At 37.4% G+C, this 16918-nt stretch overlaps 3 protein-coding genes across 7 annotated transcripts; all 3 read right to left on the bottom strand.

Moving 5' to 3' along the window:
• Positions 1–2750: 2750 nt before the first annotated feature.
• Positions 2751–3197, bottom strand: LOC107177158 (ethylene-responsive transcription factor 13-like). Its single transcript, XM_015530542.2, has one exon. The coding sequence runs from the start codon at positions 3195–3197 to the stop codon at positions 2751–2753; it is 447 nt and encodes a 148-aa protein (XP_015386028.2).
• A 1864-nt stretch (positions 3198–5061) lies between these two features.
• Positions 5062–7326, bottom strand: LOC102607452 (uncharacterized). Of its 4 annotated transcripts, none has more exons than XM_006478755.4 (3): positions 7093–7326; positions 6544–6870; positions 5062–6378 (listed from the first exon to the last, which is right to left on the bottom strand). In XM_006478755.4, the coding sequence occupies exons 2-3, from the start codon at positions 6725–6727 to the stop codon at positions 5093–5095; spliced, it is 1470 nt and encodes a 489-aa protein (XP_006478818.2). In that variant the 5' UTR covers positions 6728–6870; positions 7093–7326; the 3' UTR covers positions 5062–5092. The 4 variants fall into 4 exon arrangements, with proteins under 4 accessions (XP_006478818.2, XP_006478816.2, XP_006478815.2 ...); XM_006478753.4 differs by having other exon boundaries at positions 5069–6399; positions 6544–6908; positions 7093–7316; XM_006478752.4 differs by having other exon boundaries at positions 5069–6399; positions 7093–7316.
• Positions 7327–12903: 5577 nt separating this feature from the next.
• Positions 12904–16233, bottom strand: LOC112498340 (uncharacterized). Of its 2 annotated transcripts, none has more exons than XM_052438429.1 (3): positions 15258–16233; positions 15055–15120; positions 12904–14497 (listed from the first exon to the last, which is right to left on the bottom strand). In XM_052438429.1, the coding sequence occupies exons 1-3, from the start codon at positions 15310–15312 to the stop codon at positions 13158–13160; spliced, it is 1461 nt and encodes a 486-aa protein (XP_052294389.1). In that variant the 5' UTR covers positions 15313–16233; the 3' UTR covers positions 12904–13157. The 2 variants fall into 2 exon arrangements, with proteins under 2 accessions (XP_052294389.1, XP_052294390.1); XM_052438430.1 differs by having other exon boundaries at positions 12913–14497; positions 15333–16231.
• Positions 16234–16918: the final 685 nt, after the last annotated feature.

Raw genomic sequence — 16918 nt, 5'->3', positions numbered from 1 at the left:
AAGATTAAAGTTAGTATATTATCATCAGTAGAGTCTATATAAGTAGACAAGATAGTAGAATTATGGTGTGCTCAATTGGGATATGTTATCTAATCACAAATTAAAAGTGATGATGAACAAGTCAATGCTCAGAGGTCTGCCTCAACTTGATGTAAGAATTGACTCAATAGATGCAAAATGTCAATATGTCAAGGTTCACCAACTCCCATGTGAGGACTAAAGAACTATTAGAGTTTGTACACTCTGATGTGTTTGGGCCTACCAAGCAACCTTCTATGAGTGTCATGGGACACATGATCACATTTATCAATGACTTCTCCAGGTATGTCTAAGTCTTTTTTATAAAAGAAAAATCTGACACTTTTTTTAAAGTTTAGGAAATTTAGAGACATAATTGAAGGAGAAATAGGAAAAAAGATTTGTCATTTATGAATAGACAATGGAGGAAAGTATATATCAAATGAGTACTCCCAATATCTTTGAGACTATAAGATATACTATTAGTTCACTTGTGTTAATATACCACAACAGAACGGCGTAGCAGAATGAAAGAATCGATATTTAGTAGAGATTTCTCAGAGTATAATACATATGAAGAATGTATTAGAAAGGTTTTGGGTTGAAGCTTTGAAGATGACAGCTCTTGTAATTAATAGACTCCTTTAATCAAAATTAGAGTTTATATCACCTTAAGAGAAGCTATAAAATGTCAAACTTATGTTCAGGCCCTTTTGCATATTCGGTTGTGTGTGCTATGTCTTCGTATCAAGGCATTTACGAAGCAAATTTAACAAGAAAGCGGTTTATTATATCTTTATTAGGTATGACAATTAAAGAAAAAGATGGAAGTGTTATGATCCTACCAGTGTTATGATCCTACACAACACGAACGTGGTGTTTGACGAAGTACCTTTATGGTGGTCTTTTAAAAAAAAAAAGGTACCAGATTCAAAACAAATTGAAGATCAAATGAAAGAATTAATTACTTAAACTTACCCAAGCCAAGAAGAATATAAAGATTCTAATGATCCAAAATTCTAATGATCCAAAGGTTGACAATATTGAGTATAAGAGGACGCAAAGTCTTTGGAAGATAGTTCTTCACCAAAGCCCTATTAAAGAAAAGAACAAAGTGAACCAGAATCACGAACTCTTAAATCTCAACTTAAAAGATTCGAAAGAATTAAAAAGTCAAATCTCAGGTAACTAATACAATAGTTGCAGAAGAAGAAAGAATAAAAGAACATGAGACAATTAAAGAAATAGTAGAGAATTCTTATTGGATGAAGGCAACAGAGGATGAAATCACTACACTTAAGCAGAATCATACTTTGGATATGGTTTTGAAATCAAAGGATGCAAAACCAATATCTTGTAAATGGGTGTACAAGATTATGAAGTGCCTAGATGGTTTAGTTGAAAGGTAACAAACTTAGTTGATAGCTCGAGGATTCTCATAACAATATAGACTAGACTATAACGAAATGTTTAGTCTGGTAGAAAAGTGCACAATAATAAGGGTTCCACTTACACTTATAGTTAGAAAAGAATGAAAATTATGGCAGAAGGATTAAAAAAAAAGTCTTCTTACACAGAGAATTGGATCGAGAGATCTTGGTTTTTTTGCTAGTAAATCTGAATTTGCATGGAGAATTGCAAAATGGATGAGATTGATTTTTTTTAGTCATGAAAAAAATCTACCAAAAAAAAAAATAGATATAACAACGCTAAGAATTATGGTAGGGCAATTTATGAATGTCTACATGGTGGACTTGACTTTACTAAAGATAATGAGAACGTGAATTGGATCGAGAGATCTACATGAATCAATTGAGAGGATTTGAGAATAAAATTGATCCGGAGTATGTATTGGCACATGCAGATTCTAAGGAAAGTTAGTTATTGTACTGTTGTATGTGGATGATATGATTCTTACTAGTAACGTTGAAGAAAAGATTCGTTGAATAAGAAAGAACTTATCAGCTTGGTTTTAGATGAAAGACCCTAGTCAGCTTAAGGATCGAACAAAAGATGATATATTTCTTTACCAACAAAAATATGCCAAAAACTTGCTAAAGAAGTTTAGAATGTCGGAATGCAAGCCAATCTCAACTCCAATCGAAGTCAATGCACAATTGTGCACACATAAAGGTAAAGATTTACAAGATAAAATAATGTATCAACAATTGATAGGGAGTTTAATCCATATAACATTGACTTGACCACACATTTTATATGCAGTGGATGTAATGAGTTGGTACATGCAAAATTTAAAGAAATCTCACTTGGAAATGGTTCGATGAATACTAAGATATGTGAAAAAGACAATCGACTTTGGTCTGTTATGCAAGAAAGGTGAAAGCTACAAGCTGACCGGCTATTGTGATTCTGAGTACATTGGAGATCATGATACAAAAAGATCAACTACTGAATACATTTTTAGAATTGGGTTGGAGAAATTTTTTAGTGTAGTAAGAGACAATCAACTCTGTCACTATCAATCATGGAAGCAGAGTATAGTGATATGGTACTGCCGGAAAGATATCAATTTAACAAACAGCAGGGTCATGATCATGAACTCGATGACCAACTTGGATTATATGCATCTGATCGTTCTGATAACGTAGTAAGAATTCACAAGTATTAGAATCAAGTAGGTGAGGAAAATTAAGTACGGCTCTAGCAACCCGCATTTTGTAAGATGCTCGATCATAAGGCAACGTTAGCATCATCAGGTGTATCATATGTCCCTAGACAAAGTCGTGCCCCGTTTTTAGGATCCCTGATCTCGGCTGCAAAGCGTCCCTTGGCCTTCTCCTCACACCTCGAAAATGTTTCTCTTCCTGGCTCTCATGCGTCTGAGGGAAATTAAGCTCGGCATTTTGGCCTTGAATTTGGAAAGGTGCTGGATCATAAGCCGATCCAGCATCCTCAGGCATATCAAAGGTCCCCAGCCAAACTTGTGCAGTATTCTTATTAGGATTCTTTATCTCCCCTGTCCACTTTCCCCACGGCCTCGGCCTCACACCTCGGTACTTACTCCGCACCGCCTTCTGACGTATCGTATCTGGGGTTGTTGGTTCACTTTCGTAATCAGATTGATCAAATAAATCATCAAGATGATTTGAGGAACTGATCAGTTCGAGACATGAATTGACAGTTTCAGTACTTGAAGAGTTGCCCGCAGAAGCTGCCATTGATTGGTCAAGAATTTGTTGCTGTATGTTTGAGTTCGTGTTTAATGACTTGAATTGAAGAGAGAAATGGAGTTTCAAGTTATGGTGATTGAATCGACTGAATCATTTGACTAGAAATCATTTGGAAATTACTGGTGGTATAAAATATTGAACAAAACAAGCAATACGTATGGCATCACATGGAACATTTGAAAATTTACCATAAATTTTCGAGAAATTGAATAAAAGCAACTCAATGCGATGTTAATAATCAGTCAAAAAAGACTAAAGCTTCGGCGTGGTGTAGCAGAAATTGAAGACTTTTGAGAAAGGAAGATGACTCCTCTCTTTTTCTCCCCACTCCACCCTAGAAGCAAATTTATCAGTTCACAGGTACGTACAAAACTAACAAGGTCGCCATAATTTTCTTCTCTCAGAAGGACCAAAAATGGCGTCTTACAACCCATGGACATGACCTTTCTTACAACTCGTCATTGAGCTCTTGCAGCCCTGAATCCCAAACTCAGCTATTATTTCTTATTTCGTGTTCTTGCCTCTTCATTGCTTCACTTCTATTTTCTCTTCCTCTTGAACACCTTAATGGAAATCTTGTTCTAGCTTTGATAATTTTTAAGCCACACCCATTTCTGTTTCAGGCCCGTGTGATTGCAGTCATGTTGTCTTTTGCGGGAGCATCTGGCGCGTTCTTGATTGGAAACAAGGCCCAGCTGGCAGCATTTCGGAAATTTTACTCCGTAATGTCCTCTGTTTCCATCTCATCAGCATTGTCAACACTGGCCTGTGCCCTGTTTTTGGAAATTTTCAGGAGGGTCTCATCAGGAATAATCAAACTAAGGGATCTCAATGAGGACCCAGCAGATTCTTTCAATTCTACAGCGTTGTATTTCAGATATTTAGAAAGATGGGTCCTGCTTCTGAAGATCAATAAACAAAATTCAATCTTTTTTCAGTTGCAGAATTGATTAGTTGAACTATTTTGTTTCTCAACTAATAGTAGACCTTTTGTGTAGTGTAAAGATTTTTCGTTTGTTTGTTGATTAAGTGAGCAGAGAGGATCATTCCAGAAACAAATCATTGTTGTATTTATCTCAGCCTCATCAGATTCGCAATTTTTGTCTATTCTTTTTTTTTTTTTTATTTAATGTAATTAAGGCAATCAATTTGGAGGACAATAAGATTAGAATGTTGGTGACGCATTAAAGCTGGAAATCTCCATTATCAAATATGATTACGGAAGCTTTATTGTTGTTCTCATTAGTCATTATTCTTTCTTGTATCTGGTAGTATAAGAAACTAACCCATCAAACGAAGCTCAAAATTTGGAGGCCAAAGTTTATCAAAATCAAAAGAAGAGGTCTTTGTGCGTACCATTGACTAATCTATTGTATACTCCTAAATTTCCTTTTCCATTTTTAGCTCAATTTATCTCATCCTTGATGTTATTTTGCTTTGATCAACTTCTTATCATACTGTTTGTTATTCAAGTGTAGGGATGCCAATTTATCCTTAACCTTAAACTAATGTGACAAATGCTAAAGAAGCAACTGAGAATGTTCGGCACAATCTTTTCCTTCACTTTCTTATCTATTTATACGTCAGTGCATGGCTTGAGTAGCAAGCATCTGTTGTCTTAGTTACCGCTGTCATTTGATCTAATGGTTATGTTATGAGCCAACTGATCTAACGGCTACTGCTTTACAGGATCATGAAAGGTCCAGCTCACTACACACATTGATACTACTTGCTTCACTTAGGCATTTTGTCAAACACCGCTCCACTTTTAACAAACACTTGTTTCAGCATTAAACAAGCTCACTTTTTAATGTTTTGGTAAAGGTTTATCCTCCATTCAATTTAATATTTATAAAACTAATAAAAGACGAAATTAATCAAAATTAATTTTTCTTAATAAAGAGAAATGGAAGAATAAATATGTTCATGATACAGACAACACCGGCAAAAATTAACATAAGTTTTTGGGGCAAAAATAAGCAGGATAAGAACGTAAACCCACAGGCAGCGGCAACACTTCCTAGTGCCGTTAGAAATGGAGCTGTTGGTTCAGATTTGCCGATATGTTTCAAGATGGAACTGCCCAAGCTGGAGTAAAATCCAACGGCACAGCTGATCCCCACCCCACGCATGAGAATTCTTGCATTGGTGGACAAAGACGAGCTGCCTGAAAACAAAATTGCCAACAAAGCAAGACACTCTTCGGTTGAGAGCAAGAGTATTATCTTATTCAGTTTATCAAAATCGAATGGCGATTCTTCTCTGATACTTTGAGCCTGAGACAGGGCTACTCTGCTCTCAACGTCTCTATCTTCAGATGGAGAAGCAGAAGCCCTTAAGCTCTGATGATTGGAATCAGAGGATGATGCATTCTCATTCAATGGGGTTGAGGCCAGCCCAATTGAACTAGCTGAATCACGATCAACTTGGATTATAGTGTGTTCCTGAGAGCTCTCATCGTCCAGCTGCTGGCTTCTAAAAGCAGTTGCTTCATCATAATTCGACACACAAACAAATTCATCAAGATGTGATCCCCCACATATTGCTTTTCCCTTCTTGCTCACATTCACTGGTCCTTCAGCTTTCAGAATTACTATTGGCAACTGTAACTGCTGAGAGCTCTCCCTATCAAGGAACTTTTTCTTGCATATAGAGACTTTTCCTGTACCACTGTGATTCTGTGAGCTCTCCCCCAAGTGCCAGCTTCTAAATGCAGTTTCACCGTCATAATAAGGCCGCATAAATTGACTTTTAGGATGAGATCCTCCATAAATTGGCTTTAGCTTCTTTCCAACAGCATCCGCTAACTTGAGTGAGCTGCCCCCATCAGATGACCTTAACTTGCAATTAGATAGTTCTCCTGTACCATTTTGGACTTGATTGCCAGCTTTTCCTCCATTCTGCAAGCTCCTCTCGAATTGCCAGCTTCTAAAACCATGTAGTGCAGTAGATGGAAAATCAGGAAGAGATTCTCCACAAATTGGCTGATTTCGTTCCCTTCTAACAGCATCTGCATAAGCGGCTTCATTATAAAACAACGCAGTATCTGCAGTTTTACCGGCTGCCCACCACCTTCTTGACGCCCTATGCCCACCTAATACCCCATATTTTCGACTATAAAGTTTGGGCCGTGAATTGTAAGTTTCCCATGTTGAGTGGCCCACAGAACCTGTCAGTGATTGATCACATTCTGAGAAACTAACAAATCAGAATCTGAGAAACTAACAAATTTAAGAGGAGATCCTCCACAAATTCAGAGTAAAATAAATCAGGTTCAGCACATAGAGCTTAAGACACTAGCTAACAACATATGCATGGGTTTTGTTCATCTTACTTGGCAGATCCCACGGATCATATTTGTACATGCCAATTTGCTCGATGGGCTCAATAGCGAGAGGCCTTTGTTGAATCTTCCTCCTTAAATAAAACCCTAGAAGCTCCTCATCAGTTGGATAAAACCTAAACCCTGGTGGTAGCATGATTTCATCCAGCTTATCATTTTCATTTCTCACGTCCATTCTTTGTAGCAAATCCTAGTAGCACGAGGGTTCTGCCTCTGAATGATCAGCCGCCTTTTTCTGGTGACTTTTGAAGAAGTGCTTGTTTAGCGTGGAACAATGCGTTGGCGCAATCAGAAGCTTGAGGTAAAGGAAAGCAACAACTGCCAAGAAAGTAAAAGCTTATAAAATACCAGAAATCCTAAAATCACAAAGATCATTATCAGACTAATTTGTCAGGATATAACTTGTCAAATTGAGTTAAAATGAAAGCTTTTATATCAAATCCATTTTTTCAAATTAGTCAATATGCATGTACCACTAAAAATGACAACCATAAACTGGGATAGGTAGTATAAAACTCAGTAAATAAACTAGTTAATTACCTACTGATCATAAGCGTACATAAGAAGCCGGACAAATAGATCTTGCTTGAGTAAAGTTCTTCACAGAAACAGAAAGTGTTGATGAGAAATCTATAATGGTGAAGTGCATATCATTTTGAGTAACTAAGAAAGGAAGGACTAGGGTTGTTGGTGTGGCTTCAAAGTCAGAGAAAATATGGGATTCTGATTTAGTCTTTGGACAGCAGGGACTTGAAAAAATTATTAAACTAGTAAAAATTAATAAATAATAATAATGAGTATTGTAAGTAAACTTCTAGGAAATTGAATGAAAACAAACCGATCCCACATTTTCAAGGTCAATAAAACAAGATTTAAGCAAATTCCACTTCCACAGCCGTGCCGAGACAAAAGAAAAAAATAAACAATGATAATAACAATAATAAAGATTGGTTAGATGTAACTTTCTGAGAAATTGAATCCAAAGCAACCTAATCACATAATCAAGTTGAATAAACAAAGATTAAAGTTTCCGTGTTGGGCAGCTATGGAAGACTTTTGAGTGAGAATCATCTTCATTACTCTCTCTCTCTCTCTATAACCAAATACAATCTAAAAGCTCATATCAGTTGACCAAATACAGACAAAAACCAAAAAATTAACCCTAATTTTCTTCTTTCTGCAAAACCAAAATGAAGCTTGAGATGAAAAAGATGGAGTCTGAAGCCCATGCAGCTGACCAAGAATCCCTCAGCAAGTTTACAACTCTTATTCTGGGATTCTGCATCTCCATTGCTTCAGTTGTATGGTTTCTTCCACATGAAAACATAGATGGAGATCTTGTTCCGGATTTGAAAATATTTACTGAGCACCCGGTTTTGTTTCACGCCCTCGTAATCACCCTGATTTTGTCATTCTCCGGAGCATCTGGCGCGTTGTTGATAAGAAACTTTTCCCGGCATGCGACAGCTTGGAGATGTTATTTCGGAGTTTCCTTGGTTTCGGTGGCATCAGCTTTATTAATACTCGTCTGTACGGTGTTTCTTGAAATTGTCAGGCTGGATTCCTCAGGTTTCAAGCTGTGGCAGTTGAACGAGAAAGGAGCAGATTCTTTGTTTCTCCACAGCCATATGTTTCAGGTATTCAGAAAAATCTGTCCTGCTTCTCAGGAAATCTCTGAAATTACTTGAAAGCCATGTTACTATGTTAGAAACAGTATTAATGAAATGGAGAATTTTTCATTTAGCATCATTTCACTTGATTTTATCTCACTTTTACATGTACTCCATACATGTTTGGGTATTTAATTCCAGCATTTCTCAATAGAAAAACCTGATGTCACAGGAACATAAATGATTCAGGAAATCAGTTGCAAGGACAACAGTCTTACAATTCCTTGCACAGTTGTTAATCCAGTTTTTGGCTCCAAATTTGGGGGAAAAAAATCAGACGAATGGCAAAATTTCCTCCCAAATAATTTGAAAAAGGACAAAATGCCAGTTATAAATTCTTGAATTATCATGCTGTAGTTATGTGTAGTTGGAAACAAAAGAAATATATAACGACAACCTGTTATGATCTAGTAATGATGACCCAGCAGATGCCTTATAGTTTAACTAAGAATTGCTCATAAAGATCATCTATGTAATCAACTATGGACTTCAACACCTCATTGACAATCATAAATTGACTGCCCCATGGCTCATCAAACTTGATATCAATAAACTGAACAAGTTAATCAAAATTAATGTTTCTTATAAAAAGAAAAGGAAGAATAAATATGTTCATAATACCAATAACACCAGCAAAAAATAACATCAAATTTTCGGGCAAAAATAAGCAGGGAACAGATTGTAAATCCACAGGTAGCAGCAATACCTCCTAGTGCCGTCAGAAATCGAGCAGCCGGTTCAGCTTTACGGCTACATTGTAAGCCATGACTGCCCAGGCTGGAATGAAACCCAACGGCAATGCAGATCCCCGCCCCACGCAAGAGAATTCTTGCATTGGCGGACAAAGAAGCGCCCACACTAAACCAAATTGCCAATAAAGCTAGACCCCCTTCGGTTGAGATCAAGAGGAACATCTTGGCCAGTTTAACTATATCGACTGGTAGTTCTTTATTCATACCGTCTCTATCTTCAGGCGGAGCAGAAGCTCTTATGCTCTGATGATTAGAAGCGGATGATGTTTTTTCAATCAATGCTGGTGACATGAGTTGTATTGAGCGAGCAAAGTTGTGATCAACTTGGATTGTATGGACCTCACCGCCACGACCCTGAGCCCTCCACCCAAGGTGCCGCCTGATTCCGAAAGCAGTTCCCCCAACACCAAGCGGCACTCCAAGAAATTCGTGATCAGATTCTTCGTAAAAGTTCTTTGAATTGCCTCTGTCTAAGAATATTTTTAGAATGGTTAATCCAAAGTATTTTCAACTGACAAGAAAAAGCATATCCAGTGGCTAACCCCTAACAAAACCAATCTCAAAAACTTGTAAAATAGACTCTAAAAACACGGAATCCTTGATGAGGAAGAGACCAAAAAACAATTAACTGCATCAAGTGCTTATTAGTGATTAATTAATTAGTCACTCAAGTCACCCATTGACCTCAAGAAATGTTAACAGAATTCGTCACAGCTACTAAATTTGTGATGGAAATCTGATATACTTCTGCCTGGTGTAGCCGTTAATATTGAAAGTCTTTTATATAGCTGCTGCTTCGTATCATCTTTAATATTCCTACTTTCAAAATATGGCCACTTGAAGTGATCCTTCTAATAAAATATGGGATATTGATGACAAAGTTAATTATTATAATTCTCCCATTGAAATAATTTAGTTTGAAAATAATAAAACCAATCCTGCAAGCATGAACTGTTAGAATAGATAAGCTGCTCGATGAAATGAATTAGCTGCTCGATGAAATGCCTCTCTGAGCATTCTCAGCATGAACCTCAGCATAAGCTCTCTGTAGAGTTTGCTCAGTATAGACATCAACTAAAGCAAATCTCCGCCCAAGATCTCAATCCAAGATCAGTACAAGTTGCATTCAGGACTCGAAGATTAATCAAAGTAGATAAAAAACAATCTAAACAACTCAATACAATCAAGAACACAAACTGGATCTAAGTGAAACACAGAGCACAAATCAAAAGCTCAACAAGAACACAATGTTACGTGGTTCGGTCTTTGAGTGACCTACGTCCACGGGTAAAACATCAGAGCTGGCTTTATTGATTGATTCAAGGAAGAAGATTATAAAAACTGAAGTGAAGATTACAGTGCTCAAGAAAAAGCTTTCTCACTCACAAATCTCTCACTGGAACTCTCTAGAATGATCCCTGAATGAGCTAGCTAACCCCTCTTTATACAACAGCTGCTTAACAATCTGTAAACCCAGAATGTACAGGATTTGGCCACGTGTACAAGTCGTTATAACGACCTTGAGTTCACTTAAGCATTCAAGTGACAAGTCACGTGACAAATGAAAAACTGTTATAGACAAAACGACCTCTTCAGTTGCCGTTTCAAGTTTTAATAATCATGCTTCGTTCACGTGATTTTCAAGCAGTTCAAACATTTACCAAACGCTGCCGTTTTCTTTCCCCAAGTGTTTGAATTCAGCTGCTCAACACTCTCTGCCCAGCATGCAACGGAATGGAAACGGACTCAGCAGAAAGTGGTTACTAATAAGGATGAATCAGCATACACAGAAATTCTCTAGATAGCTCATGGACAAGAGTAAGGAATTACTTTAAGACAAATTTACATTGTCCTCTCCAACTGACATTGAATAGTATAATTAGATTGTTGAGTACGGCATGACCATTAGATTGGAATTACAGCTGTAAATTTACTGGGTATTCCTTGCCAATGAAGAATGCATTTTGTATATATTAGAATGGTGAATATAATACAAGTTATGCTGGGTAAAAATTCAACCTTTAGACTTCCCTGCTTTGTGTTTACATCTTTAATTCTTTACTTATCCAATTTCTATAGTCTCCGCCTCTAATATTATGGATTTTGGCCTTACTTTGGAAGTAGGAACTTGTAAGGCAAAATAATTAAATAATAAGTATTTGGTAATGCAGTTTCTAAAAGCTGAATGGCAAACAGAAAAATAAAATAAAGAGAGGAACAAAATGACAAGAGAAGGAAGATATTTACCTAGGAGGTCTGGAGTTTCGCACTGCTTTTTGGGCATACCATTGGGCATGATAATAAGGTCTTATCTTCTTATCTCTCTTTTGGCCATACTTTCTCCATCTATAACCATCATCAAGTATATCAATTTCGCTGCTTGTTTGAAAATCATACCTGGGCTTTCTTGTTTTCTTCAGTATTCCTACAAAGCTTTTGTTCTGAGTAGTGCCGTTGACAGTCTCATTCAAACTAGCAGCTGGAGCTTCATTCTCTGACATAAATTCCACGAACCCACTTGGCTTGTTACCTTGAAATTGAGCGCAGGCTTGTAAATCAGACAGTGCTGGTGAGGCTAGCTGTATTGGTTTTGAACTAGCAGAGTCGCGATCATCATGACCTAGATGATCAACTTGGATTATATGGACCATCAGATCGCCATCGTCTTCAGTGCTCTCCCCAAAGTGCCAGCTTGTAAAAGCAGTTGCTTCATCATAAAGATGAGATCCTCCAAAAAATTCCTTGAGCTTCTTGGGAGGATCAGGTAGTACCGGAAACTGTAACTTTTGAGAGCTCCCCACGGCAAGTGACTTTTTCTTGCAAGGAGAGAGCTTTTCTTTGGAAAATAGGCTAATTGCAGGATCATTCACTATCCTGTTTCCAATTTTCTCTGCAGGATGGAGGTCCTCAGTAAAAACCTTGCATAAACAGTCTCTAGTGTGGTGTAAAGGCAACAACAAAAATAGGATTTTGATTTCTCGTGGTCGTGGGAGATAAGTTGAAAGTAAATTTCTAAGAAATTTAATGAAAACAACCTAATCCCCGGTTCAGGATCAACAAACAAATTTTTGAAACTGGCATAATGAAAAGGGTATTCTGATTTCCATGGGAGAGAACAGAAGAAAAGACTCAAATGAAAAAATAAAGATCAGATTGATGTAATTTTCTGTGAAACTGAACCCAGAGCAAACCTAATCCCATATTAAAGTTCGTTTAAGATTAAAGTTTCCCTCACTCTGTCTCTCTCTGTCCTATCCAATCGAGAAGCCAAAACAAGCTAACATTTACATACAAAACCAATATATTCAACATAATTTTCTTTTTTTCTGCACAACCAAAATGAAGCATGAGATCAAGAAGCTGGACTCCAAAGCCGCTCACCAAGAATCCTGTAACAAGTTTCCAGCTTTTATTTTGGGATTCAGCTTTTTAATTGCTTCATGCGTTTGGTTTCTTCCTCGTGAATACATAGATGAAATCTTGTTCCTGCTTTGAGGATATTTACTGAACACCCAAATTTGTTTCATGCCCTAATAATCGCCGTCATTTTTTCATTCTCTGGAGCATCTGGCGCTTTGTTGATCAGATACTTTCAGGGCATGCATCAGGTTCTTTTCTTTTCCGTCGCAACTACGTATTTCAGGTATTCCGAAAATTCTGTCCTGCTATTCCGGAAATCTCTGAAATTACTTGAAACTCATTTTACCATGTAATAAACAGTATTCATGGAAAATATAGCCTCTAAGTTATTGGAGTTTTCTGATCTGATTTCATGTAATTAAACACTACATGGCAATCTGATCCACTTTTTAACATAAAAGATTCAGGCAAGTGATTAATGAGACAAAATTCTAAATAGTATATAATCACTGCGTTTCGGTTTTCTTATATAGTCCTTAATACTTTTTTTTCACTATTTCCACTCCAAAATGGGGGAAAGATTTCAGATGAACAGAAAAATTTCCTGCCAAATCTCAAATAATCTTATTTATTTTGAATACAAGGAGCATTAAATAATCTTGTACTAGTGTGATTTGAGCAAGATCAAAATCCCCAGTACAAAAAGTTTTCATTTAATCTGCTGGAGTCGTGGTAATTAACTTGCAACAGAAGAAATTTACAAGAACTGAGAATTGCTCATGAAGATTATCTGTGTAATCAACTGTGGACTTGCAGCTAAGCCCTATATAAAAAGAAATGGAAGAACAAGTATGTTCATCACACAGGCAACACAAGCAAAAATTAACCTGAGTTTATCGGGCAAAAATAAGCAGGAAACTGAAGTAAATCCACAGGCGGCAGCGACACATCCTACTGCCGTCAGAAATGGAGCAGTCTGTTCAGCTTTGCCAATATATTTTAAGACAGAGCTGCCCAAGCTGGAATAAAATCCCACAGCACTGCAGATTCCCGCCCCGCGCATGAGAATTCTTGCATTGGTAGACAGAGGCGAGCCGCCCGAAAACAAAATTGCCAACAAGGCGAGACACTCTTCAGTTGAGAGCAAGAGTATAATCTTGTTCAGTTTATTGAAATCAAATGGCAGTTTTTCGCTCATACTTTGAGCCCGAGAGAGGGCTGCTCTGGTCTCAATGTCTGTGTCTTCAGGCAAAGCAGAAGCCCTTACGCTCTGATGATCGGAAGCAGACGATGATGCATTCTCATTCAATGAGGTTGAGGCCAGCTTAATTGAACTAGCCGAATCATGATCAACTTGGATTATCATGTGTTCCTGAGGGCTCTCCTCACCCTGTCGGATACTAAAAGAAGTTGCTGGCGGGGCACAAACAAATTCAAGAGGACACCCTCCACAAATTGCCTGGACCTTCTTTCTAACGTCCGCCAGTCCTTTAGCTTTCAGAAGCACACTCTCCCCATCAAGGCACTTTTTCTTGCATATGGAGATCTTTCCTGTACCTCTTTGGTGCTGCGAGCTCTCTCCGAAGTGCCAGCTTGTAAAGACAGTCTGTCCATCATAAGGCCGCATAGATTGAAATTCGGAATGTGATCCTGCATAAAATGGCTTTATCTTCTTTCTGAAGGCATCGGCTGGTTCATTAATATCAGCAGGTGAAAATAGTTCCCGCAACTGTAACTTGTGAGAGCTGTCCCCAACAAGGGACCTTTTCTCGCAAATAGAGACTTGATGGCCACCGCCATACCACGAGCTCTTCTCTAGGAGCCAGCTTCTAAAAGCAGCTTCTCCACTAATTGGCTGATATCGCTTCTTTCTGACAGCATCTGCTGGTACCTGGTTAAGGAGACGAGGAAAATTAAGTCTGGCTCTCGGGCCGCGTAGTGCACAAGCGGCTTCATCATAAGCCAACGCAGCATCCTCAGGTCTATCATAGGTTCCCAGCCATAGTCGTACTCTCTGAGTTGAATCCTTTATCTCCGCTACCCACCTTCCCGAAGGCCTCTGCCTCACACCTAGGAACCTCTTCTTAGGATGAAGTCTGAGCAATGGATTGTCAGTTTCACATGCGGAGTGGTCCACAGAAGCCGCCATTGATTGATCAGAATCTGATGCCGTGTGTGTGAAAGATCAAAAGAAAAATGATAAATACGTGTTAGGATCCCACATCTTGTGGGTTCGTTACAATTTGCATGTTATTTTGATTCTCGTCCTTTAAATGGATTATGCCCAATTGTTCTGGCCAAATATCATTTCTTCTTCTAAGAACTTGAATAAATCAACCTAATTCAGTTATCTAAAATCAGTAAACAAACACAACACAAAGCAATAAATCACAACTTGTGCAAGTTCTAAATCTGTGAAGTAGACATGAAAGCACAATATGTACGAGTGATCAAACATTTAAACTCATAAAGCCTAGAAATTTGTTGTCGTTCCAACACTCACTGTTATTCTAAATTAGTAACAAAGTTGTATATAAATGAAACCTACCTCCTATATGGAACATATCTTGTGCAAAATGTTTCTCAAAAAAAAATTCAAATCTCAAATCTTTTTCAAATATCAGAAATCCTAACATCATAAGGATGAAAATTGAGGAAAAACAAAAGCTTTAATGTCAAATCCACTTTGTTACTAGTAAATAAACAAGTCAATTACTTACTGATCATCAGAAGCATAACAAGCCGGACAGATCTTGCTAGAGTAAAGTTCTTCACTGAATCAAAGACTGTTGATGAGAAACCAAAAATATTGAAGTGAGTTAGACAAGAAAAATGAGTTTGACAAGAAAAATGTCGTAGGAGAGATGGCACAGAGCAGTCTCAAGAAAATTAACAAACTAGCATATGACAACAATAACCATACAGAGTATGTGGAGAGTAAATTTCTGAAATTGAATGAAAACAAAAACCAACGCCATATCCAAGGTAATGTACACACGTGGGACAGTATAAAGTCGGCATAATCCTCTTCCACAGCATGACAGCCGAGCCTAGACAGAAGATAAAATATAATAATAATAATAACGATAATGAAGATTGGTCAGATGCAATTTTCTGAGGAGTTGAATCCAAAGCACACATAACGTAGTTCAATTAACAAACACTTAAATTTCGTCTTCCTCTCTCCGTGTCTCTGTTTCTCTCTCCAATCCAATCTAGAAGCCAAGATCAGTTCAGATATACATACAAGAACCAAAAAATTCACCACAATTTTCTTTTTTTCCTTTTTTCCTGCACAACTAATACGATTCTTAAGAGTAAGAAGATGTATTCAGAAGCACATCCAGCTGACCAAGAATCCTTAAACAAGTTTCCAGAATTTATTTTGGGATTCTGCATCTCCATTGCTTCAATTGTATGGTTTCTTCCATGCGAAAACATAGATGGAAATCTTGTGCCGGATTTGAAAATATTTGTTGAGCACCCAAATTTGTTTCATGCCCTAATAACCGCCGTCATGATGTCATTCTCTGGAGCATCTGGCGCGTTGTTGATCAGAAACTTTTCTGGGCATGTAACAGCTTGGAGATGTTATTTCGGAATTTCCATGGTGTCTGTGGCATCAACCTTATTAATACTGTCCTGTACGGTGTTTCTTGAAATTTTCAGGATGTTTTCTTCCGGTTTCAAGTTGTGGCAGCTGAATGAGGATGAAGCAGATTCTTTCTTCGTACGCAGCTATGTATTTCAGGTATTCGGAAAAATCTGCCCTGCTTCTCAGGAAATTTCTGAAGTTACTTGAAACCCTTGTTACTATATGTGTTAGAATCAGGATTAATTAAATGAAAAAATTTTAATTTTTTCTCATTTCATTTGATTTTATTTTACTTTTACATGTATTGCAGAATTTATTATTCCCTCCAAAGATCTCTACAAATATTATGTCAAGCAAATAATAATATAAAAATTGAATAGAGAATAATACCAATCATATAACACGAGGTTTAAAATTTTAAATCCAGAGAAAAAATCATGACTGTTATCAAAGGATAACTAGAAAAAAGTTTATTATTTATAAAATTATTACAACTCTCAATAATTTTCTTCTCAACCGAACCCCACTTACACCCAATGAGAGCATCTAGAAGGGGGAAAAAACTCTTCTACCCAAGTTTACAAATGTTCATACTGCTGGAGCCAGCTGGACCCAGATGCTTCCACAATATTAATTACTTTCCGGAAGAGAATTTCTATTTCTCTTCCTATGCTTCATATTTAGATCTCTTAGTTTGGTTACATGATCCCGAGAAATACTCTTTAACCAAAAAATCCGTAATACTAATATTGAGGAGCCAAATACTTTGACAATATAACCGCATACTTAAGAACATTTTTCTCTATTTTAAGCACACCGAATGCTTCTCTTGCATTTATCAAATGAATGCTCTCAATTGGAACATAGAGCTTCGAAGAGAGCCCTCCTTTTCTAGCCAAATAATGGCTTTATAAATCAACAATTTCGACTTCAACATTCAGCGAATGCGGCACCAAAACAAAACAGGAAGCAATTTCAAAGCAACAAAT

This window comes from Citrus sinensis, chromosome 3, assembly GCF_022201045.2.
Source record: "Citrus sinensis cultivar Valencia sweet orange chromosome 3, DVS_A1.0, whole genome shotgun sequence".
Lineage (NCBI taxonomy): Eukaryota > Viridiplantae > Streptophyta > Magnoliopsida > Sapindales > Rutaceae > Citrus > Citrus sinensis.
This window is presented reverse-complemented; position numbering and strand designations above follow the sequence as displayed.